The 26340-nt window shown below is 41.5% G+C and overlaps 1 protein-coding gene across 1 annotated transcript; it reads left to right on the top strand.

The window, feature by feature from the left end:
• The first annotated feature begins 1995 nt into the window (after positions 1 to 1995).
• LOC121573645 (uracil phosphoribosyltransferase homolog) lies at positions 1996 to 25993 on the top strand. The gene is made up of 7 exons (XM_041885776.1): positions 1996 to 2421; positions 8266 to 8308; positions 13437 to 13506; positions 13640 to 13702; positions 13924 to 14085; positions 15037 to 15135; positions 25521 to 25993. Exons 1-7 carry the CDS (start codon positions 2132 to 2134, stop codon positions 25625 to 25627), a joined length of 834 nt encoding a protein of 277 aa, XP_041741710.1. The 5' UTR covers positions 1996 to 2131; the 3' UTR covers positions 25628 to 25993.
• The last annotated feature ends 347 nt before the right edge of the window (positions 25994 to 26340 follow it).

The following is a 26340-nucleotide window of genomic DNA, read 5'->3' as shown; positions in this document are numbered from 1 at the left end:
CCAATGGGTATATCCTCTGGCATGTTGATGTTAATGTGTTGATGTTCAACATATCCATAGCCAGAATGATTTTGCAGTGCATGGTGATCGAACAGGTTTCCTGTTATATTCATCAGAGGTGTAGGGAGGGTAAAGTCTGTTAATCCAAAAAATAGTAGTTATACAGACGATTAACAAAACATGCACACAATAGTATTCATACCTTGGTTTTTGTGGTAAATGTGAATGAAAAAAACTGTTTTAATAATGGTTTTCATACACATACCTTGTCCATAATGTAGAGGCCTATGGGATATTCATTGAAGAGGTAAGGGAGGAGGATGGTCAATCTGATCTGCATAACATACCAATACCAATTGACATACAATGGGGAGAACAAGTATTTGATACACTGCCGATTTTGCAGGTTTTCATACTTACAAAGCATGTAGAGGTCTGTAATTTTTATCATAGGTACACTTCAACTGTGAGAGACGGAATCTAAAACAAAAATCCAGAAAATCACATTGTATGATTTTTAAGTAATTAATTTGCATTTTATTGCATGACATAAGTATTTGATCACCTACCAACCAGTAAGAATTCCGGCTCTCACAGACCTGTTAGTATATTTGCGCATAAAGGCATTTCCACCGCGATTTCTCGCATAATTTATTTTAAGGACACAAAGATCCTACCATGTCGAACGAACAAATTGTCGGCATTTATAAAATTGTACCGGCATTTCATGTTTCCATCATCCCGGTCGTGACGTTTTTGATGAGTCAGGTAATTCATCTGCATAAAATGGTTGGATGGAAACGTGGTTAGTGAGCTTCAACCTAAAACTCATCAATTGTGAGGATAGTACCAGTACAAATATCCTTACTGAAAGTTTAATCAGTAGTGCTACACGACAGAACAGCAGCTCAGGTTCCAGATGATAGGGGTACTTGTCTGTCAGTAGAGACGCAAGCAGGCAGGCAGAGGGATACCAACATTACTATTTACTCTGCTGCCTATTGTCTAATGCAGCGGCCACTGGGAGGATGTGCAACTTCCTCAAATCCAGGCAATATGGCACCCTAAAACTGCAACATGGTGTTAATATATCTAATCTAAAACTAAACTAATTTGCGAAAGCACTCCTGAAAGTAAACTAAACCTCCAAATGGCAAACATGACTACTATAATAAGTGGTGATGAGTCTATTTTCCTCAAGATGGTAGATATTAGTTGAACTATTGTCAGGTGATCAACTTGAAAGATCTTTCATTTTTCATTTTTTTCAAGAGGCAATTTTTGTCCATGATTTATGCCGCGTTCAAGTGCTAGTCGGAACTAGGAAACTCGGAAATGTTCGACTTGCTAACTGGTTGAACGCGTCAAACCATACTTTTTCAATAAACGTTAATCAAATACAAACACCGACTGTTTGCTGATTGCTGTTGCGCTAAGACAGAGAAGTAGAGGCGAAGCGAGAAGTTTCACTTTCGCCTAAATGTGTACAAAATAAGAACAATGCGTTTCTATGGGGACCTTGGGCGAATCGATGTAGGCCTACTTGGAGTTGAATTCCACAAACGCCTGGTCTCTGCTCCACTCCGTTGGTGGAGTTCATCAGAAACTTCCTTCACCATGAAATCGAGTTTAGTCAACTAGTGAATATATAGCCTGTAGGTTTGGGAATGGTGAGAATGACACTTGAATATCATCATCATAGGCGGCAGGTAGCTTAGTGGGTAAGAGCGTTGTGCCAGTAACCGAAAGGTCGCTGGTTCTAATCCCCGAGCCGACTAGGTGAAAAATCTGCCGATTAACGCTAATTGCTCCTGTAAATCGCTCTTTGCTAAATGACTAAAAATGTAAATGTAAATCACTGTATCGTAGGCATTAGAAATAGTCTCAAGCACTCATTGACAGAATGCGCCCTCAAGCGGTCCAGACGGACAGACATTCTGGCCATTCAGTGGTGAGAATTAGGTGTGACCTAATTTCCTGTTTATGTGCCTGTAGCTTCATGCTATTAAGGATTATTTTTTTTGCTGCTGGCACCCAGAAACGGGGAAGACAAAAATGGCTACCAAGACATTTATATTAATCGCAAAAGGGCATAGCGCTTAAAATGCTTATTTAACGTATTCTTTATTCTATGGAAACGTATTTTGACAACGGTACTGGTACGGAAATCAAAATGCCTTGTCAAAATCAGCAGCTGAACAACAATGACAGTCAAGAGCACGCGGCATTGAGCGGCACCAAGCAGGTTCGGTTTAATAGCTGCAGCAATAGCGTCCTGCCAGTATCGAATAGAGATGCAGGGGTCCCTGAAACTTGTGAAAATGTGTTCTACACTAAACTACCGAGGAAGATTGGACCGCAATTAAAACTGCTTCCTTTGAATGACCAAATACGAGAATTGCAGACCATCATTAGAGACAAGTGAGTAGTCTTTTGTCAGAGTACGTAATAATACCACGGAGTGAGTGTCTGGCACAGAGTATTGACCTGTATTATCATGCACCAGATGATGACTGTCTAATAATGTGGAAATTATACATTGTATACCAAGTGAATGGACAATCGACAACATGTTACTATTTATAACTGAAATTACGCTGCATTTATATGGTTACGGAAGCCTAATCTGGTATCTTTGTTTCCCAGAACTGCAAATGCACCACTGAAACAGGTTATTTCCATGAAGAAGATTTAGGCCAAATGTAATTATTATAGTCTGCTGCCACATAAGCGGTAGTAAACGTGTCCACAACTTCCTTATATACCACGAGGTTTCTAATATAAATAATGTTAGACCTTATAGAACAATCGACAATGTACTGATAACAGAACATTAAATGAGTGCACTAATCACAATTTGAGTTTCCATTTTGAATAACAAGCCGTTGTAAGGTGATACCACCAATAGGCCTACATGTTTATTTTTTGAAAGTTGATCATTGTCATCACTAGTTTTAGAGAGAGAGTTTAATATTCACATGTACAGGGTTGCAGATGGAATGACAGGGCACAGTGAAGTTCTTGAGCTCCAACAATGCAGGACACAGTGAAATAAAACAATAAAAATATATACATACTAACCACTGTAGCAATGATAAATGGGAATGGTGTGTGCAGGTAGCTGACTAGTGGTGGCTATTCAGCAGCCAGTCTTTCAGTTTTTGCCATGATGCTCTTATACTTTCTGCATCTGAGTGATGGAAACTGGGAGGACATGGCTAGGGTGAAGGCTGTAAAGCCGAAATGTCTGTGTACGCTATGCTATCCCTGATGCAGTAAGACAATTTAACATTGAAGTAAGCTTTATGCAACATATTTTTGAGTGCGAACCCATTACACCTCTGTCTGAATTCGCAGGTTTTACCCACCAGCCAAGCTTCTGGAAGAGCGCGATGGTTCTCTTTTGATTAGAGTGGCTGGGGTCCTTTCTTGGCCTTCCTGCGACACCTGGTGTGTCCTGGAGGGCAGGCAGTGTGCCCCCAATTGTGCGTTCAGCTGAGCGTACCACTCTCTGTAGTGCCTTGCAGTCAGCAGCGGTGGAGTTGCCGTACCAGGCTGTGATACAGCCCGACAGTATGCTCTCGATGGTGCTCCTGAAGAACACTGAGGGCCCTCGGGGACAGGCCGATTTCTTCAGCATCCTGAGGTTGCCTTCTTCACCACAGTGTCCATGTGGTTTGACCATTTCAGATTCTCTGAGATGTATACGCAGAGGAACTTGACGTTTTCGACTGTCTCCATGGTGGCCCCATTGATGAGGATGGGGGCGTGCCCAGCCTGGTTCCTCCTGAAGTTCACAATCAGCTCCTTTGTTTTGCTGAGGTTGAGGAAGAGGTTTTTTACCTGGCACCACGCCGTCAGAGTGCCTCCTCCCTGTAGGCCGTCTCGTTGTTTTTGGTAATCAGGCCTACTACTGTTGTGTCGTCAGCGAACTTAGAGTTGGAACTGTGTGAGGCCATGCAGTTGTGGGTATACAGGGAGTACAGGAGGGGACTGAGGACGTACCCTTGTGGGGCTCCCGTGTTGAGAATCAGTGTACAGGAGGTAATGTTGCCTACCTTCACCACCTGGGGGGCAGCCCATCATGAAGTCCAGGACCCAGTTGCTAAGGGAGGAGTTCAGTCCCAGTATTAAGTACTGGTTTATATTGTTCCTTTCTGTTAAATTATTTTTTGTTTTATTATTATTAAATTACTTCACCAATCAGTGCGGATATAGTAGGCAAGCTGTTTACATGTATGATGGACAGATAAGTGTAGCCTATGCTGCAAGATGTGACAACTTTTACGGGTGGGGAGAAAGCGAGAGAGAGAGTTGGTATAATTCTGTGGACCTAATACATATAATGCATGTCATAACAAGATGCCTAGAGCTTCAAGCCTGCTCCTCAACCAGGAGCAGGCTTGAAGCGCTAGGCATTTTTTTTTTTTTCACCTTTATTTAACCAGGTAAGCCAGTTGAGAACAAGTTCAACTGCGACCTGGTCAAGATAAAGCAAAGCAGTGCGATAAAAACAACAACACAGAGTTACATATGGGGTAAAAAAAACATAAAGTCAAAAAAAACACAACAGAAAATATATATACAGTGTGTGCAAATGTAGCAAGTTATGGAGGTAAGGCAATAAATAGGCTATAGTGCAAAATAATTACAATTAGTATTAACACTGGAATGCTAGATGTGCAAGAGATTATGTGCAAACAGAGATACTGGGGTGCAAAAGAGCAAAATAAATAACAATATAGGGATGAGGTAGTTGGGTGGGCTAATTTCAGATGGGCTGTGTACAGGTGCAGTGATCGGTAAGGTGCTCTGACAACTGATGCTTAAAGTTAGTGAGGGAGATAAGAGTCTCCAGCTTCAGAGATTTTTGCAATTCGTTCCAGTCATTGGCAGCAGAGAACTGGAAGGAATGGCGGCCAAAGGAGGTGTTGGCTTTGGGAATGACCAGTGAGATATACCTGCTGGAGCGCAGACTACGGGTGGGTGCTGCTATGGTGACCAATGAGCTAAGATAAGGCGGGGATTTGCCTAGCAGTGATTTATAGATGGCCTGGAGCCAGTGGGTTTGACGACGAACATGTAGTGAGGACCAGCCAACAAGAGCGTACAGGTCACAGTGGTGGGTAGTGTATGGGGCTTTGGAGACAAAACGGATGGCACTGTGATAGACTACATCCAATTTGCTGAGTAGAGTGTTGGAGGCTATTTTGTAAATGACATCGCCGAAGTCAAGGATCGGTAGGATAGTCAGTTTTACGAGGGCATGTTTGGCAGCATGAGTGAAGGAGGCTTTGTTGCGAAATAGGAAGCCGATTCTAGATTTAACTTTGGATTGGAGATTCTTAATGTGAGTCTGGAAGGAGAGTTTACAGTCTAACCAGATACCTAGGTATTTGTAGTTGTCCACATACTCTAGGTCAGACCCGTCGAGAGTGGTGATTCTAGTCGGCATCTTGTTATGACATGCAGTATATGTATTAGGTCCACAGAATTATACCAACGCGATAACTAGGCCTATAGTATCCTTAACTAGCATTGAAAAAGTTAATCCATTCTTCTCTAGCTAATAAAAAAATCTATCCCTATCTTCTCACGCTTCTAACGTCAGTACAGTAGCCTATGCTTCAGAGGGGGGAGGGGCAGGTAGCCTAAACATGCACACACACTGGCAAAGATTTTCAGCTTGCAGGCAGATGCTGGGATACGTTTTTGAGTGACAGTGAGGGCTTTGCATAGTCGCTTTGTTGCGTTTTTTTGTGGTACTAGAAAAAAATGCCTGTAACGTAAAATAACATTATTAACCGGTTTCCATGCTTTTAAAATAACGTTTCTGTTCCGGAACAGTTTAGATCACTTTCGTTCCCGGTTCCGTTTCTGTTCCGTGAAAAAAAGAAAGTATTTTACGGTTTTCGGTTATGTTCCCTGGAGTGGTTCCAACCACTGCCGAAAACACAACAGGCAACTAGTCTACACATGCTCTGAGGGCGCGGCTAGGGATGTCGTCTGGGCCGGCAGCCTTGCGAGGGTCAACACGCATGTCCTACGCGGAGACCGTAAGTACGAAGCCCTCGTTGTCAGGGGCTCTCTTCGGCTGCCGGCCCAGTCGTCAATGTGCTCAAAGCGTTAGAAAAAGCTGCTTACATGACACCTTTCTAGACACTGTAGTGTCTGAGGGTCTAGGATTTTGCTGATGTTTGCAAATGGTGTAATAGATGAACTTTACTCTACTTTGCTAAAGCATTTGGAAAAGCATTGCTACATAGGTTTCTTGGAATAGAGGAAACTTGGCTCTGCTTGCTGAAACATCTGGAAATCATCACTAAGTTCCTGGAAAAAAGGATATGGGAAGATATGTAGGAAAGCCAGGGATTGGGTATTAAAATCACGCCATACTATGTCATATAGGATATAAATACCATATCTTGAAGAGAGGGGAGAGGAATAGCGAATTACAGAATTGGCTCCTGCTGTTCTTCAGATATCTGCAGGTATCTGTAAATCTGACGCTGAAACTCTTTGTTATAATAAACCTTTATAAACAAAGTACAGTGTCGGCGGACTTCTTATCATCACGGCATTATCAGCAAAGGTTTGTTTTGGACACCACAACACCCAAAGCTCTTTACAGTTTAAGAGGAAACTCACCACCCTAACCCCACTTACATACTCTTTATATAGCCTCCCTACTGTTATTTTATTTTACTTCTGCTCTTTTTTTTCTGAACACTTTTTTGTTTTATTTTACTTTTTTATAAAAAAAAAAATGCATTGTTGGTTAAGGGCTGTAAGTAAGAATTTCACGGTAATGTCTACACCCTTTGTATTCGGCGCATGTGGCAAATAAAATTTGATTTATTTATTTTATTGGCCCATCCATCCCCATCTTCGGGGGACAAAGTAACTTTGTTTTACTTTAGTTTGTTTTTTACAAATATTTTGTTACATATACATTATTCATACACTTTACATACATGGTACTTTTATAAAAAGTATTACATGATAGGAGTACAGTTTGATTTACACATTAAGTGAAAACAGGACAAATAAGCACCCCCACCATGGGATCTTTAGTGACCACAGAGTTGGGATAACTCTTTAAAGTCCCATCTTCTTAAATTTTATTGAGGAACATTCCTTTGTTAGTTAGTACTTCTACATTATTAAAATGAAATTAATGTTGTAAAAGTGTATGGTATGAATTACAGTGATCTGTCTTTGAACTTACTGCCTTCTTGTTCATTTCAGCAGCGTATTTCTCTTTGGCTTTTGTTTGTCTGTCTTTCCCCTGGTGGCATTAATATGTCTTTGTGCCCACAACTTGAAATGGAACACCATTGAATGGGATACTTTTACTCTCCCAACTGAGTTTTTTCCCTGCCAAAGGCTGTGCATCTATTAAAGGTCAAGAATATGATATATTACTATTAGAATTAAAGGCTTGTAGGGAAACTAACAACGATGCTCTATCAAATAGAATAACTCCTAATTTCTTGGAATGGAATCCCTTATGCTAACTAGCTAGCTCATTTTAGATGAGAGTAGTAAAAGTTAGCAACTAGTTATCTAAAAAAGAAAAGACAACTTACCATTTTGCCCAAAACATCAGTTATTTCTCAATATTATGAATTTTAGTGACGTTGCCAATTCTTGTTCACGAATGTATTTAGTTATTTGGTCCTCAAACTTGAACTCGAGATATACCATTTCGAAAATGAGGCGTTTCCCGCAAACCGGAATACGCGTCATCACATTCCCTCATTTGATTGGTTGAGTAGGTAGGCCTTCTGACTTTGTGGCTGTGGTAACTAGTGACGACCGTCACTAGAAGGAAAATATTGGAAATGGTGAAGCCAATCTATCTGCAATATTAAAGCTGGGGATGTAAAATACATATCCAGGCGACACCTGGGCAGAGGAACCCCCCTAAGTCTAAATAAATCTCCCACGAGACACCATCTTAACAGAGTTCCTTGGCATCAAATGCGCTATTGAGTGTGCGTTCCTGAGCTAAGGCGAGGCGATGCAAGAACCAATGATTGCGTGCCACGTCATCAACTGTGTTATCGACTGACAGATTGCTGATAGGTAAAATACCTATCTAGGTGTTGTAAGATCTGTCAGGCGTCAGAAACATTTAAGCAGTGGAACGCGACCTATGTCTTCACATAGGAATGAATGGTGTCACGTGATCGTTGCCTTTGTCCAGTCATATATAATCATTGAGCGTAACCCTTACTGTAAGCATATCTTGTTCTTTTACAGGTCTACCAGCAGGGGTGATTTTGTGTTTTGTGCAGATAGATTGGTAAGAAACTGTCTTGGTTCAATTGACAGTGTTGTTTTCACTCTAGGCCAACTATTAAAGAGATTCTCCGGTACTTTTGTATACTTGTTAGCAAGTGGTTCTGAAAGTAGCACTCATTAGCCAAAAGTGGTCCCCGAAAATGTCGTAATATGTCACATATGTGCAGATACAGTGCCTTCAGAAACCATTCATACCCCTTGATTTATTCCACATTTTGTTGTTATAACCTGAATTCAAAATGGATTAAATATCTTTTTTTCTCTCACCCATCTACACACACAATACCCCATAATGACAGTGAAAACATGTTTTAAGAGTAGATGTGCAGGGGTAGAGGTAGCTATGTACAGTCGTGGTCAAAAGTTTTGAGAATGACACAAATATTAATTTTCACAAAGTCTGCTGCCTCAGTTTATATGATGGCAATTTGCATATACTCCAGAATGCTATGAAGAGTGATCAGATGAATTGCAATTAATTGCAAAGTCCTTCTTTGCCATGAAAATGAACTTAATCCCCAAAAAACATTTCCACTGCATTTCAGCCCTGCCACAAAAGGACCAGCTGACATCATGTCAGTGATTTTCTCGTTAACACAGGTGAGAGTGTTGACGAGGACAAGGCTGGAGATCACTCTATCATGCTGATTGAGTTAGAATAACAAGCTGGAAGCTTTAAAAGGAGGGTGGTGCTTGAAATCATTGTTCTTCCTCTGTTAACCATGGTTACCTGCAAGGAAACACGTGCCGTCATCATTGCTTTGCACAAAAAGGGCTTCACAGGCAAGGATATTGCTGCAAGTAAGATTGCACCTAAATCAACCATTTATCGGATCATCAAGAACTTCAAGGACAGAGGTTCAATTGTTGTGAAGAAGGCTTCAGGGCGCCCAAGAAAGTCCAGCAAGCGCCAGGACCGTCTCCTAAAGTTGATTCAGCTGCGGGATCGGGGCACCACCAGTGCAGAGCTTGCTCAGGAATGGCAGTAGGCAGGTGTGAGTGCATCTGCACGCACAGTGAGGTGAATACTTTTGGAGGATGGCCTGGTGTAAAGAAGGGCAGCGAGGAAGCCACTTCTCTCCAGGAAAAATATCAGGGACAGACTGATATTCTGCAAAATGTACAGGGATTGGACTGCTGAGGACTGGGGTAAAGTCATTTTCTCTGATGAATTCCCTTTCCGATTGTTTGGGGCATCCGGAAAAAAGCTTGTCCGGAGAAGACAAGGTGAGCGCTACCATCAGTCCTGTGTCATGCCAACAGTAAAGCATCTTGAGACCATTCATGTGTGGGGTTGCTTCTCAGCCAAGGGAGTGGGCTCACTCACAATTTTGCCCAAGAACACAGCTATGAATAAAGAATGGTACCAACACATCCTCCGAGAGCAACTTCTCCCAACCATCCAAGAACAGTTTGGTGACGAACAATGCCTTTTCCAGCATGATGGAGCACCTTGCCATAAGGCAAAAGTGATAACAAAGTGGCTTGGGGAACAAAACATCAACATTTTGGGTCCATGGCCAGGAAACTCCCCAGACCTTAATCCCATTGAGAACTTGTGGTCAATCCTCAAGAGGCAGGAGGACAAACAAAAACCCACAAACTCCAAGCATTGATTATGCAAGAATGGGCTGCCATCAGTCAGGATGTGGCCCAGAAGTTGACAGCATGCCAGGGCGGATTGCAGAGGTCTTGAAAAAGAAGGGTCAACACTGCAAATATTGACTCTTTGCATAAACTTAATGTAATTGTCAATAAAAGCCTTTGACACTTATGGAATGTTGTAATTATACTTCAGTATACCATAGTAACAACTGACAAAAATATCTAAAAACACTGAAGCAGCAAACTTTGTGTAGACCAATACTTGTGTCATTCTCTCAACTTTTGACCACGACTGTACATAATACAGTGCCTTCAGAAAGTATCCATACCCCTTGACTTATTCCACATTTTGTTGTGTTACAGCCTTAATTAAACATGTATTAAATTCATTTTTTTCTCACCCATCTACACACAATACCCAATAATGACAAAGTGAAAACATGTTTTTAGACATTTTTGCCAATTTATAGAAAATGAAATACAGAAATATCTCATTTACATAAGTAGTCACACCCCTGAGTCAATACTTTGACATTTTTGGCAGCGATTACAGCTGTGAGTCTTTCTGGGTAAGTCTCTAAGAGCCTTCCACACCTGGATTGTGCAACATTTGCCCATTATTCTTTTCAAAATTCTTCAAGCTCTGTCAAATTGGTTGTTGATCAGCTACCACTATGCTTGAAAATATAGAGTGGTACTCAGTAATGTGTTGTATTGGATTTGCCCCAAACATAAAACTTCGTATTCAGGACAAGAAGGGTATTGCTTTGCTAATTTTTTTGCAGCATTACTTTTGTGCCTTGTTGCAAACAGGATGCATATTCTGTACAGGCTTCCTTCTTTTCACTCTGTCAATTAGGTTAGTATTGTGTAGTAACTACAATGTTGTTGGTCCATCCAAAGTTTTAAAGTCACCATTGGCCTTATGGTGAAATCCCTGAGCGGTTTCCTTCCTCTCCGGAAACTGAGTTAGGAAGGAAGCCTGTATCATTGTAGTGACTGGGTGTATTGATGCACCATCCAAAGTGTAATTAATAACTTCACCATGTTCAAAGGAATATTCAATCTGCTTTTTTGTTTTTTTAACTATTTACCAATAGGTGCCCTTTGCGAGGCATTGGAAAACCTCCCTGGTCTTTGTGGTTGAATCTGTGTTTGAAATTCACTGCTCGACTGAGGGACCTTACAGATAATTAATTGTATGTGTGGAGTACAGAGATGAGGTAGTCATTTAAAAAATAATGTCAAGGGGTATGAATACTTTCTGAAGGCACTGTATAAATGAATTAAACATTTGTTGGCAACCCATCCCTTATGGGATTAATTGACACATAAACAACCTTTACTGTGATAATTCAGTGATCATTCTTCTTCCGGTGTTCTCTGCAGTGCGCATCGCATAAAGAGTGATGTGCACCACGTCATTGCTCTGCTGTCTGTGTATCTTGCTAGCTGACACTCAAATGGTGAGGGGCTGAAGTTGATTGGCTAGAACTCTAATTGCTAGGGGGCTGGCCCACATTGGGGAAAATGTAGGGAAAATGGCGCAGCACAGCTTCCAGAAAAACATTGCTTTCAAACTAGGGATTTCATGTCTAATTGAGGTAAGACAGTAATTCTGTTAATAGATTATGGATGTATGAACTACACATTGACACATCCAGCCCAAAGGGGGATGTTTAAAAAATACTTAGTTGTCGCCAAAGTTCCGGAGCATGTCTTTAATATATACACTACCGTTCAAAAGTTTGGGGTCACTTAAATTTTTTTGTCCATTAAAATAACATCAAATTGATCAGAAATACAGTGTAGACATTGTTAATGTTGTAAATGGCTATTGTAGCTGAAATCGGTAGATTTTTTATAGAATATCTACATAGGCGTACAGAGGCCCATTATCAGCAACCATCAGTCCTGTGTTCCAATGGCACGTTGTGTTTGCTAATCCAAGTTTATCATTTTAAAAGGCTAATTGATAATTAGAAAACCCTTTTGCAATTATGTTAGCACAGCTGAATACTGTTGTGCTGATTAAAGAAGCAATAAAATTGGCCTTATTGAGACTATAACAATAATAATATGCCATTTAGCAAACGCTTTTATCCAAAGCGACTTAGTCATGCGCGCATACATTTTTGTGTATGGGTGGTCCCGGGGATCGAACCCACTACCTTGGTGTTACAAGCACCGTGCTCTACCAGCTGAGCTACAGAGGACTAGTTGAGTATCTGGAGCATCAGCAATTGTGGGTTCGATTACAGGCTCAAAATGGCCAGAAAAAAATAACTTTCTTCTGAAACTCATCAATCTATTCTTGTTCTGAGAAATGAAGGCTATGCCATGCAAGAAATTGCGAAGAAACTGAAGATCTCGTACAACGCTGCCTCACAGGTCCTCAACTAGCAGCTTCATTAAATAGTACCCGCAAAACACCAGTCTCAACGTCAACAGTGACGAGCCGACTCCGGAATGCTGACCTTCTAGGCAGAGTTGCAAAGAAAAAGCCATATCTCAGGCTGGCCAATAAAAATAAAAGATTAAGATGGGCAAAAGAACACAGACACTGGACAGAGGAAGATTGGAAAAAGTGTTATGGACAGACGAATCGAAGTTTGAGGTCTTCGGATCACAAAGAAGAACATTTGTGAGACGTAGACCAAATGGACTTTGTCTTTGCAACTCTGCCTAGGTCAGCATCCCGGAGTCGCCTCGTCACTGTTGACGTTGAGACTGGTGTTTTGTGGGTACTATTTAATGAAGCTGCCAGTTGAGGACCTGTGAGGCGTCTGTTTCTCAAACTAGACACACTAATGTATTTGTCCTCTTGCTCAGTTGTGCACCGGGGCCTCACACTCCTCTTTCTATTCTGGTTAGAGCCAGTTTGCGCTGTTCTGTGAAGGGAGTAGTACACAGCGTTGTACGAGATCTTCCGTTTCTTGGCAATTTCTCGCATGGCATAGCCTTCATTTCTCAGAACAAGAATAGACTGATGATTTTCAGAAGAAAGTTATTTGTTTCTGGCCATATTGAGCCTGTAATCGAACCCACAATTGCTGATGCTCCAGATACTCAACTAGTCTCAAGAAGGCCAGTTTTATTGCTTCTTTAATCAGCACAACAGTTTTCAGCTGTGCTAACATAATTGCAAAAGGGTTTTCTAATGATCAATTAGCCTTTTAAAATGATAAACTTAGATTAGCAAACACAACGTGCCATTGGAACACAGGACTGATGGTTGCTGATAATGGGCCTCTGTACGCCTATGTAGATATTCCATTAAAAATCAGCCGTTTCCAGCTACAATAGCCATTTACAACATTAACAATGTCTACACTGTATTTCTGATCAATTTGATGTTATTTTAATGGACAAAAAAATTGCTTTTCTTTGGAAAACAAGAACATTTCTAAGTGACCCCAAACTTTTGAACGGTAGTGTGTTTCATTATTATTATTTTTTTCTACATTTAATGACTAATTTGTATAATGCACACTATTGTTTTGACCCACTCTGTTTTTCTACAGATTAGACTAGTGGTTGAAGAGGGACTCAATCAGCTGCCATACAGCGAGTGTACAGTGACCACTCCCACAGGTTAGAAATTAGTTTGAAATGATAGAAATTGGGCAAATACTATACATTACAGGATTACTGTAACATTTCTCACCAAGAACAGAACTGACTATTTTAATCTCTCTCTCTCTCTCTCTCCAAACTCTTCCTTCAGGGCATAAATATGATGGTGTGAAGTTTGAGAAAGGCAACTGCGGTGTCAGCATTATGAGAAGCGGTAAGACACTGATTATATAGGAGATTTAAGGAAAAATACATCTGAATTGGTCTGACTAGAATCCCTGGCTGGTGGATTTGCCTATAAGCACCTGACATAATTAGTACTATTCACTCACTGTTTGACTTATCAGTTGCTCATCATTACTACGTCTTGTATGAATTACATTTGAATGAACTGAGTGGAATTCAACATCTATCCATTGCGGTGTGCGCGCGTAGGTGAGGCCATGGAGCAGGGCCTCAGAGACTGCTGCCGGTCCATCCGTATTGGTAAGATCCTCATCCAGAGTGATGAGGACACCCAGAAGGCCAAAGTTTACTACGCCAAGTTCCCCCCAGACATCAACAGGAGGAAAGTCCTTCTAATGTACCCCATTCTCAGTGAGTATGGATAATCATGTACCCCATTCTCAGTGAGTATGTATCATCATGTAGCCCATTCTCAGTGAGTATGCAGCATCATGTACCCCATTCTCAGTGAGTATGGAGTATCATGTACCCTATTCTCAGTGAGTATGGAGAGAGTAGTACTCACATTTCCCATCCTTAATCACAGTGCAGGGGGGTTACACACATGTAAACGCAAAAGTCTTTACATGTCTGTAGGCCAAGCACCGGTTTTAAAACCCCGCAGTGGAAAAGCACCAACAGACTCTCAATACAGTACTTACTCCTCTTCAGGACAAAGAGTTCAGGTGAAGTGTCGCTCTGCCCTGGGCCCAAGGAACTGTGCTGTTGGAGTCACTTTTTGAATGAACCAGAAATGAGGACTAAATTGCTCCCGTTAGCAAGGCATTAGTGTAGTAGTCATGGGCATCCCCTGTTTTTATGAAGAACACTTGACAGTGAGACTTTTCCACTTGATTTGCTCTTTGCAACACGATTTCTGTTAAATTACATCTTCCAGCTAAGATAATTGTGGGAAGGTGTCCTTTATTCGGCTCTGAAAATGACCTTGGTAGGTAGCATGCTGCATATTTTTCAGCATCATTTACCCCAGGCAGATAATTATACGTTTCTGAGGGAAACCATAAAGAGCTCACTGGACGGCAATGAAAATGATGAATAGGCCAAATGGAGCCACTGAGAGTGAAGTAAGGGTCATCTTTTTGTCCACTAACTAGCATCCCTCTCTGGGAGGATGAAAACCTGCCTTGAGACAGATCAAAATGACATTTTGTTACTTTATAGAAAGTAGCAGCAGATTAGTCATAGTAACGATTACACAAGGCAAGACTTCATTAAATGTTGCCTGTTCCTCTGTCAAGTCAAGTCACTGTGATGTCTGTCCTGTGTTTATGCTCATCTAATATACATATGTTCTGCCTTTAGGTACAGGTAACACAGTGATCGAGGCTGTGAGAGTTCTGACTGAACATGGTCTCTGGGCTAAACATATCATCCTCCTGAGCCTCTTCTCCACCCCTCACGGTACGCCTCACCTATATAACACTGCCTCACCTACAGTCCCTAGCTTAATGTGGAAGTAGACTCTGTAAGGTTCAACATTCTAGGGTTTCATACTACAGCCTGTTTTCCATTCATTCAGGCCTCTATTTGCAACTGGCGCAAGTGTCAAGCACTTGTTAGTTTGCAATTTCGTCATGCAAAACTGGCGGTGGCATTTTCCAGCCTTAACGCCAGGTTTGGCAATTTACCCGTTTAACATCAGCTTGGGAGGTGTGTCCTTAAAAACAAGCGCAAAAGTGACCATTTCATGCAGCGTTAATGGGACGTTTTAAGACCCTCAAAAAGCAGGTCTTATTAACGGTAACACAGTTGATAATGGCATGGATTTTGAGAGATGAAGCACAGCCTATCCAGCCATGACGCACAGTGCCTTTTGATGCTGGTGAATCTCGTATTTAGAAAGATAAAAAAACGATTGGTTTCCCCCCATTTCATTTAATTTTATTAAAATCCAAGCATAGCCTACCCCCCTTAATCAAGGCTGCTTTAGCAGCATCGCATAGGTGTCTTTATCCTGGCCATTAGCCAAAAGTAGCCTATAAATAAAGAGGGTTTAAATGGTCTACTGCGAGTGCTTTGAAATGTTTTAGGGGTTTTGCCCTCATGCTTTTTCATGATTCACATACCTGCATTTCACTTGTTCAAGTAGGCTATCCATCCCCATTTTCATAGAGCGCCCCTCGTCCGATTACCAAAGACACTCTCCTCCAAACTACTCAGTCCTCCTATAATGCCATATCAACGTCAGATCTTTTTGAGAATCTGCCTCGCACATAGGCCACAGTAGGGCTGGGCGATATGGCCTAAAAGTAATATAAAAAAAAAAATGGCACGTTAATGTTCTCACCTGTGCTGAAGACCTTCTCCGAAGGAGCACTTGTAGCAGGAATGTATAGGCACTTCTTTGCAAGATTGCTAAATCTAGGGAAGTTGGCCTCATGGAGCTTCCACCACTCAAGTGGGTCTGTGTCTGGGTCTGTGTCAGGGGACATCAAGTAGCTTGACTGCTTAGTTTTGATGGTGTCCTCCTCTGACTGGGAGGCAGACGGCACTATCTTCTTGCTCTTCTTAGCAACAGGTTCAGCTTCTTCTTGGCGCACATGCACAGCTATGCCAGGCTGAGGTGTGCTTTTCTCAGCTAGCAGAGACTGGAGCTCCAAAACAACTTGTTTGATGCCCTCAACCTTGTCGTCTGCTATGTATGTTGTCCTGAACCAGGGATCCATCAGTGAGGCCATATCCTGGAGGTCATCTGTGGCAGAGTCAGCGTACTTGTCATTTAGATACTCCAGTGTGGCGCTCTTGATTTGTTTTGTGAGATCGTTCTCATCCTCCTCTGGCTGCGTGAGGCTGGTGTTGAACTGATGTAGCACAGGCTTGAGGTAAGAGACGCTAACGTAGTCCTCACCAGACAGCGCATCAGTGAATTCTTGAGGTGGGCTTATGGCTTTGTTCACTGACTCCAAAACGTCGATATCCTACCAGCTGGGCCTGCTTTTCTTCTCTGAGCCCAGGACCCAGGCTATGGCCTTCTCCTGCTCCAGGACTCGTTCAACCGTCTTCTGTCTTGAACACCACCTGGTTGGGGACTCTGTGATGAGCTGGTGAGTGGGTAGACTGAGCTCAGCCTGAACCAAAACCATATATCTCCTCTTCTTCCAGCTGAAGGAGAAGCTGCTGACAACCTTCTTGCATATGCCGATGGCACGGTCAATCCGAGGGTCTTTCACACCATTCTCTGTAAAAAATAAAAATAAAGGAAGAACCAAATAAATAATATTTAGAATGGCACCATTTTCAGTAATGTGACAAATACAGCATTCCCACACATCGTGATGTAACATTTCCTGATGAGCCTTATTACTATTTGACAAAGAAAACATATTGGAAAAAACTTTTACCCTGCATAATATTATTATTATTATTACTACTACAAGAAGGAACACACAAACACTGGTCAATTGTATTGTTTAGTAATGTTTGACCATTGTAGCTGTTTGCATAGGCCTATATGTTTACATATTTAATCGTTTTGATTGAAAATGTATTTAAATCAAACAATGACATTTAGTCCATATTGTTGTTATTATTTAAACATGCCTGTGGTTAATTTGCTATTGGATTGGTAGAATTACAACCAGCTACTAAGGTAAAAAAAAAGAAGAAGATTACAGCTGGTCTGAAGATTCATTTTTTGAATGCATTTTAATTATGTAATGGCACACATACCGATGGCAAGGTGAAGCCTGTGTCCGAAGCACTGCAGGGGGGTCCACTTGTTCAAGGGCAATGCTTTTATCATGTTGCTCCGGCTGTCGGTTGTCATGCACATCTGTCTGTCTTCGTGCGTCTTTGAGACCCTGGGCTATTATTTCACTGGTATGGTCATTGGAGAAGTATGATGTCTGGAGGGATACATTTAGCAATGTCCATTCTTCATCTATATAGTGGACTGTCAAGCTTAGGTATGGCGCCGACGTTCTGCTCGACCATAGATTGGTTGTGTTGGAAAAGTAAGACACATTAGCCAGCTTCTCGGTGACTCTTTGGCGGGTAGCAATGTATAACTGTGGCAATGCTTCTTCCACAAAATACTTGCCGCTTGGTAGCTGATATTTGGGATCAATTGTGTTTAGCAGCTTTTTGAAGCCAGGCTTCTCCACTGTATAGATGGGGACCATATATTTGTGATAGGTCACCGCATCTTATCTCCTTCCACCTCAAACTTTTCTTGTCATATGGGATGACGTTTGAAAATGATGCGGCTATGGTATATTTAAGCAATAAGGCCGGAGGCGGTGTGGTATATGGCCAATATACCACGGCTAAGGGCTGTTCTAATGAACGACACAACGCGGAGTGCCTGGACACAGTCCTTAGCCATGGTATATTGCCCATATATACAGTGGGGGGGGAAAGTATTTAGTCAGCCACCAATTGTGCAAGTTCTCCCACTTAAAAAGATGAGAGAGACCTGTAATTTTCATCATAGGTACACCTCAACTATGACAGACAAATTGAGATTTTTTTTCTCAGGAAAATCACATTGTAGGATTTTTAATGAATTTATTTGCAAATTATGGTGGAAAATAAGTATTTGGTCACCTACAAACAAGCAAGATTTCTGGCTCTCACAGACCTGTAACTTCTTCTTTAAGAGGCTCCTCTGTCCTCCACTCGTTACCTGTATTAATGGCACCTGTTTGAACTTGTTATCAGTATAAAATACACCTGTCCACAACCTCAAACAGTCACACTCCAAACTCCACTATGGCCAAGACCAAAGAGCTGTCAAAGGACACCATAAACAAAATTGTAGACCTGCACCAGGCTGGGAAGACTGAATCTGCAATAGGTAAGCAGCTTGGTTTGAAGAAATCAACTGTGGGAGCAATTATTAGGAAATGGAAGACATACAAGACCACTGATAATCTCCCTCGATCTGGGGCTCCACGCAAGATCTCACCCGTGGGTCAAAATGATCACAAGAACGGTGAGCAAAAATCCCAGAACCACACGGGGGGGACCTAGTGAATGACCTGCAGAGAGCTGGGACCAAAGTAACAAAGCCTACCATCAGTAACACACTACGCCGCCAGGGACTCAAATCCTGCAGTGCCAGACGTGTCCCCCTGCTTAAGCCAGTACATGTCCGAAGTTTGCTAGAGTGCATTTGGATGATCCAGAAGAGGATTGGGAGAATGTCATATGGTCAGATGAAACCAAAATATAACTTTTTGGTAAAAACTCAACTCGTCATGTTTGGAGGACAAAGAATGCTGAGTTGCATCCAAAGAACACCATACCTACTGTGAAGCATGGGGTGGAAACATCAATGCTTTGGGGCTGTTTTTCTGCAAAGGGACCAGGACGACTGATCCGTGTAAAGGAAAGAATGAATGGGGCCATGTATCGTGAGATTTTGAGTGAAAACCTCCTTCCATCAGCAAGGGCATTGAAGATGAAACGTGGCTGGGTCTTTCAGCATGACAATGATCCCAAACACACCGCCCAGGCAACGAAGGAGTGGCCGAAGAAGCATTTCAAGGTCCTGGAGTGGCCTCAGCCAGTCTCCAGATCTCAACCCCATAGAAAATCTTTGGAGGGAGTTGAAAGTCTGTGTTGCCCAGCGACAGCCCCAAAACATCACTGCTCTAGAGGAGATCTGCATGGAGGAATGGGCCAAAATACCAGCAACAGTGTGTGAAAACCTTGGGAAGACTTACAGAAAACATTTGACCTGTGTCATTGCCAACAAAGGGTATATAACAAAGTATTGAGAAACTTTTGTTATTGACCAAATACTTATTTTCCACCATAATTTGCAAATAAATTCATAAAAAATCCTACAATGTGATTTTCTGGAAAACATTTTCTCATTTTGTCTGTCATAGTTGACGTGTACCTATGATGAAAATTACAGGCCTCTCTCATCTTTTTAAGTGGGAGAACTTGCACAATTGGTGGCTGACTAAATAATTTGTTTCCCCACTGTAACAAACCTCTGAGGTGCCTTATTGCTATTATAAACTGGTTACCCAAAGTAATTAGAGAAGTAAAAATAAATGTTTTGTCATACCTGTGGTATACGGTCTGATATACCACGGCTGTCAGCCAATCAGCATTCAGGGCTCAAACCACCCAGTTTATAATGTCTTACCAGATGTTTTGGGAGTGGGACGACTGGAAGCATCAGCATCGCGTAGTTTCACGCATTCCTCACATTCCACTGCTGACCACACTGCTCACATTACAAAATAAATGTACACACGTTATTCGATCATTTCATCCAAACTGCTCGCGCGCGACAACAAGGGTCTGCATAGCCAGGCGCTAAAATAGAACTTGGTTCTATTTTTTACGCGTGACGCGCTGCAAGTCCCGCCTCTCCCATCTCCTCATTGTTTAGGAGCAAATACCCACATGGGTGATTGAAAGCTGAACTGAGGTCCACACTCCAGCCCAGTTGATGGTGGTAATGCACCTTAAAGTTGGTTGCCAACTGCCATATAAAGTCCGAAGGAGGAGAGATTACTAGAAACTAACTAGGTTTACCCTTTTATCTGTGGATTAATTGTCGGAGAAGAGGACCTTGTGCATTTCAGGCAAAATGCAACCCAATGTTTATATCCCAGGACAAATTAGCTAGCAACAGCAAGCTAGCTAAATGGTCATGAATGTTTCATGTGTTTCGACCTGTCCCCAAATTAATATAGGTGGTTCAGAGTTCGTTTTGATATTTCAACCTGCTTGTCCTGATCACATCTGGTGTGGATGGACAAAATCAACATGCGTGCGATGGCGTGCATGCTCGGTCTAGTCAGCATGTTAGTTGTGCTGCCACATTTCGTAGCAATTGTCTTTCGACACACTTTGCACAGGACATTGGTTTGCTGAACATCTGACCTCTCAAACCCGATCCACTTCCATAAGATAGAACAAACATTGCTACCCTTTTTGGGAATGATTTCATTCTCACGAGAGGCTGAGCTGGCTTCCTCATTGTCCATTTTAGTAGAATGCCTGCCGCTACACTTCATGGGCGTGGTTATAACTTGGGAAAGGCTGTCCAGGATTGTGATTTGTGGAAAACTTTTGTCATGTGCTGTGACACCGTTGGGGCATGGTTCGGTTCACTATGGGTTGACAGAGAGCGAGATGCCGCATTTGCCAACGTTATAACGTAAACCCTCGATTCTTGCCATACAGCCATTTGGCATATTGCACAAAAACATATATTTGAATTAAATCAATAGCCCTAGGCTACAGTACAATTGAGAGGAGCCTAGTATTTTGTATAGTATTTTGTATAGACGTGCAAATGTTATGCGTAAAGACATTTACAGTGAGGGAAAAAAGTATTTGATCCCCTGCTGATTTTGTACGTTTGACCACTGACAAAGACATGATCAGTCTTGCATTAAAGAACATAATTGGTTAAGGAAAACTGTGATAAATAAAAAAGTATATCAGTTTCACTTAAGGACCAAAGGATTGACAGCCGTCCCATATAGATTGCAAAATAGTTGGGAAGAGATTTTTGACGTACCGATCCCATGGCATAGTGTTTATGAACTGACACGTAAAAACGACACCGGATTCAAAAATTTGAATCTTTCAATTTAAATTATTATATAAAATTCTTGCTACCAATAGAATGTTATTTATATGGGGGATACAATCTTCCCAGCTCTGCAGATTTTGCTGTGAAGAGACAGAATCATTAGATCATTTGTTTTGGTTCTGTCCATTTGTAGCTTGTTTTTGGACACAGGTCCAGGAATGTCTAAAGGATTGCAATATTTACCTGGAGCTAACCTTGCAGATAGCATTACTGGGTGATCTGAAAAGTCATAGTCAATCGATCAATAATATAATAATACTTTTAGCAAAAAAAAATATTTTTAATTCACAATCTGTAGAAGCAATGAGGAATAGAAAGGTTCAGAACTTTTGTAAAACATCACAGTACGGTTTAGAAATATATATGGCAAATAGAAATCCTATATGGATGGTGTTAAGAGATAGATGGGAGGTATTGAATAGAGTTGAAGGATGGGACTAATAACAAATAACAACAAATAATAACAAAGATAGCTAATAATGTAAGCATACTGTGTCCATAATAAGTATATAGGTTGTATGTTGGGATCTTTTGGGAAAGAGCACAGTTAGAAAGATATGGCATATAGAAGCAAACCGGATGGACATCATGAAAATGACCGGAGAGGTTGAGAGTAGAAGAAGTTCAGGAGAAAAAATAAATAAATATATATATATATATATATAATATAATTATTGTAAAATTAACTGTGTCCATAAGGTGTAGATAGTAAGTATAGGCCGGAAGTAGAGGCCTGGGCATTGTTGTTCACTAGTTTACCCCAAGTAGGGAAAGGATGGCGGGGTTGAAAAGTAATAAAGGGGAGTATATAAAAAACATGGGGGATTGGAAGTGATGCAGACAATTACATTGATAGAAGATACAATCTATTTGCAATATTAAGCTGATCCATCCCCCAGAAAAAAAGAAAGAAAAAAAAAGACATGATCAGTCTATAATTTTAATGGTAGGTTTATTTGAACAGTGAGAGACAGAATAACAACAAAAACATCCAGAAAAACGCATGTCAAAAATGTTATAAATTGATTTGCATTTTAATGAGGGAAATAAGTATTTGACCCCTCTGCAAAACATGACTTAGTACTTGGTGGCAAAACCCTTGTTGGCAATCACAGAGGTCAGACGTTTCTTGTAGTTGGCCACCAGGTTTGCACTCATCTCAGGAGGGATTTTGTCCCACTCCTCTTTGCAGATCTTCTCCAAGTCATTAAGGTTTCGAGCATGACGTTTTGCAAATCCAACCTTCAGCTCCCTCCACAGATTTTCTATGGGATTAAGGTCTGGAGACTGGCTAGGCCACTCCAGGACCTTAATGTGCTTCTTCTTGAGCCACTCCTTTGTTACCTTGGCTGTGTGTTTTGGGTCATTGTCATGCTGGAATACACATCCACGACCCATTTTCAATGCCCTGTCTGAGGGAAGGAGGTTCTCACCCAAGATTTGACGGTACATGGCCCCGTCCATCGTCCCTTTGATGCGGTGAAGTTGTCCTGTCCCCTTAGCAGAAAAACACCCCCAAAGCATAATGTTTCCACCTCCATGTTTGACGGTGGGGATGGTGTTCTTGGGGTAATAGGCAGCATTCCTCCTCCTCCAAACACGGCGAGCTGAGTTGATGCCAAAGAGCTCCATTTTGGTCTCATCTGACCACAACACTTTGACCCAGTTCTCCTCTGAATCATTCAGATGTTCATTGGCAAACTTCAGACGGGCCTGTATATGTGCTTTCTTGAGCAGGGGGACCTTGCGGGCGCTGCAGGATTTCAGTCCTTCACGGCGTAGTGTGTTACCAATTGTTTTCTTGGTGACTATGGTCCCAGCTGCCTTGAGATCATTGACAAGATCCTCCTGTGAAGTTCTGGGCTGATTCCTCACCGCTCTCATGATCATTGCAACTCCACGAGGTGAGATCTTGCATGGAGCCCCAGGCCGAGGGAGATTGACAGTTATTTTGTGTTTCTTCCATTTACGAATAATCACACCAACTGTTGTCACCTTCTCACCAAGCTGCTTGGCGATGGTCTTGTAGCCCATTGTAGGTCTACAATCTTGTCCCTGACATCCTTGGAGAGCTCTTTGGTCTTGGCCATGGTGGAGAGTTTGGAATCTGATTGATTGATTGCTTCTGTGGACAGGTGTCTTTTATACAGGTAACAAGCTGAGATTAGGAGCACTCCCTTTAAGAGTGTGCTCCTGATCTCAGCTCGTTACCTGTATAAAAGAAACCTGGGAGCCAGAAATCTTTCTGATTGAGAGGGGGTCAAATATTTATTTCCCTCATTTAAAATGCAAATCAATTTATAACATTTTTGACATGCGTTTTTCTGGATGTTTTTGTTGTTATTCTGTCTCTCACTGTTCAAATAAACCTACCATTAAAATTATAGACTGATCATTTCTTTGTCAGTGGGCGAACGTACAAAATCAGCAGGGGATCAAATACTTTTTTCCCTCACTGTAGGCCTACGTGTGCACACAGTGCCATGGAATGAGAGAAGCAAGGTATTATATCATGCTTCTGACCCGATCCTATTTAGAAATATTGTTGTTGGTTTAAAAAAACTGTTTTTCATTTGATTAAAAACCTAACTTATTAGAAAGATTAACAGTCCATGGTTTTATGGTGAGAAGGTACATGGCTCGAATGCAATGCAATTTCATCTGCCATTTCTGGAGATATGCAAATATGATCTGTAAGAGGGTTCCATGATGTTTATAAAACATAATGCTGAGTGGACATCCCAACTTAATATTGGATCTTTATCCAGCTCCTGTGAAAAATGTGGATGTGCGTAAAACCCTCAGTCTAAGTTGCCTTGTCTGTATTATACGCCCACGGGGAGCAATTATGGTGCCTGTAACTGTATTTAGACAGCCTATTTAAAACAAGTTGTTTAGTTTTTATTAGAATTATACAGACTTTTTAGGCTTTATTAATAGTTTAGTGAATTTAATCTTGCTTATTGACTATGTTTGGCTTGTCCATGTCCAGACTGCAATTTACAGTAGGCCTAGCACGTTTTTCAGTGCGAATGCTATAGCTTATGTTTAACAATTAACATTTTTAGTAATTTAGCAGACGCTCTTATCCAGAGCAACTTACAGTTAGTGAGTGCTTACATTTTTTTTTTCTTCATACTGGCCCCCCGTGGGAAACGAACCCACAACCCTGGCGTTGCAAACGCCATGCTCTACCAACTGAGCTACATCCCTGCCGGCCATTCCCTCCCATACCCTGGACGACGCTGGGCCAATTGTGCGCCGCCCCATGGGTCTCCCAGTCGCGGCCGGCTACGACAGAGCCTGGATTCTAACCAGGATCTCTAGTGGCACAGCTAGCACTGCGATGCAGTGCCTTAGACCACTGCGCCACTCGGGAGGTGTATTTCCATATTGAAGCAATGCAATTAGAACAATGTGGACTGCAAACATGTTCAAAATATTTAGCAAATATGGGGCAGGCTATTTAACGAACTAGGCAATAAAGGACTAACATTCTAATTGGAGTTGATGACAATGCAATAGATAAAGAAACATAAATACACAACTTGAAGCAACCACATATTTAGCCATGGAGCATGTTCTGATTGGCCAGTGCGGGGCCAAGCATTGACACAAGCCTTGACACACCCACAACTTGTTTATCAAAACCCAGCCCTTTCGCGCCATCACCAGCTACTGCACCCTTAATTCCGGTTGTGAAAATAGCAAAGATTGCTGACACTCCCGAACCTATAACGGTACCGCCAGCGCTAAGATTGACCATTGCGTTAGGTTTGTTAAAATAGAGCCCTCAGTCTTATTGAAAGCACTGCAAGTCTAACCTTCTTGCCCTTTGTGCTGTTGTCTGTGCCCAATAATGTTTGTACCATGTCTTGTGCTGCTACCATGTTGTGCTGCTGCCATGTTGTGTTGCTACCATGTTGTTTTCATGTTGGGTTGCTACCATGCTGTGTTGTCGTGTGTTGCTGCCATGCTATGTTGTTGTCTTAGGTCTCTCTTAATGTAGTGTTGTCTCTCTTGTTGTGATGTGTGTTTGGTCATATATATATATATATATATATATATATATATATTACTTTTTTTAAATCCCTGCCCCCGTCCCCGCAGAAGGCCTTTTGGTAGGCCGTTGTTGTAAATAAGAATTTGTTCTTAACTGACTTGCCTAGTTAAATAAAGGTTAAATAAAAAATAAAAATAAATGGTTGTGTAATTTCACCAGGTGCCAAGTCCATCATTCAAGAGTTCCCAGAAATCACCATACTGACCACCGAGGTGCACCCTGTGGCTCCCACACACTTTGGCCAGAGGTACTTTGGGACAGACTAGTCAGCCCTCCAGGACCATTCAGTGGGATGCCATACTATGAGAACCAACCATTGAATGGTCCCTCTCTCTGTCTGATGTCAATTTGTCCACTTATTTCAAAAGAAGCTGTTACCCTGCTGAAGAATCCTGCTTTGCTGTGTATGCCGCCTTAACCTGTGCTCCTCAGTCTGACACAAACAATGCAAAGATTTTCCTAGAAACAAAAAAAGCACATTCCATGCAGGCCTTTTAAGAACTAGTCTAGTGAGCTTGCATGTACTGCTGCCATTTTATTTGTTCAGTTATGGTAGTTAATTCTAGGTTGTTTTCCCTCAACAGAAAGTCTAAAAAAAAGTCCAATAATTAAAATATATATTTTTCTATGTATTCTATTGTCTTGTTTTGATATTAGTGTTGTCATTATTATTGCCACAAGCAGTTTTAATGTATCATAAAACTCAAAAGAAACAAACCACTCAAGAGAAACGCAGACCAGATCTAAAGTGGAATTTGATGGTAGGCACAATTAGGACATTTCAGAGTGGAAAAGTCAAGAAAAAGAAGCTCAGACATACATTGCCCTTTTGACATCTGTCTATGTGTAGTCAAGGAATACAGAGATAAAACCCATAGAAATACAACAGTGTATGATTAACTACATTCTGACAAAATTATTCAGTCTATTGGATGTATTGACAAAGCATACCCCTTTTCTTTCAGAGCAGGTTTGAGGA

Source organism: Coregonus clupeaformis, chromosome 9 (genome assembly GCF_020615455.1).
Source record: "Coregonus clupeaformis isolate EN_2021a chromosome 9, ASM2061545v1, whole genome shotgun sequence".
Lineage (NCBI taxonomy): Eukaryota > Metazoa > Chordata > Actinopteri > Salmoniformes > Salmonidae > Coregonus > Coregonus clupeaformis.
This window is presented reverse-complemented; position numbering and strand designations above follow the sequence as displayed.

What these genes read in the sequence shown, in the direction of transcription:
- LOC121573645 (XM_041885776.1), top strand. Translation starts at nt 2,132, where the DNA reads ATGGAAACGTATTTTGACAACGGTACTGGTACGGAAATCAAAATGCCT. An exon ending in TCTAATGTACCCCATTCTCA is followed by an intron (nt 14,086 to 15,036) that starts GTGAGTATGGAT and finishes TTCTGCCTTTAG; the next exon opens with GTACAGGTAACACAGTGATC. An exon ending in CCTCTTCTCCACCCCTCACG is followed by an intron (nt 15,136 to 25,520) that starts GTACGCCTCACC and finishes TAATTTCACCAG; the next exon opens with GTGCCAAGTCCATCATTCAA.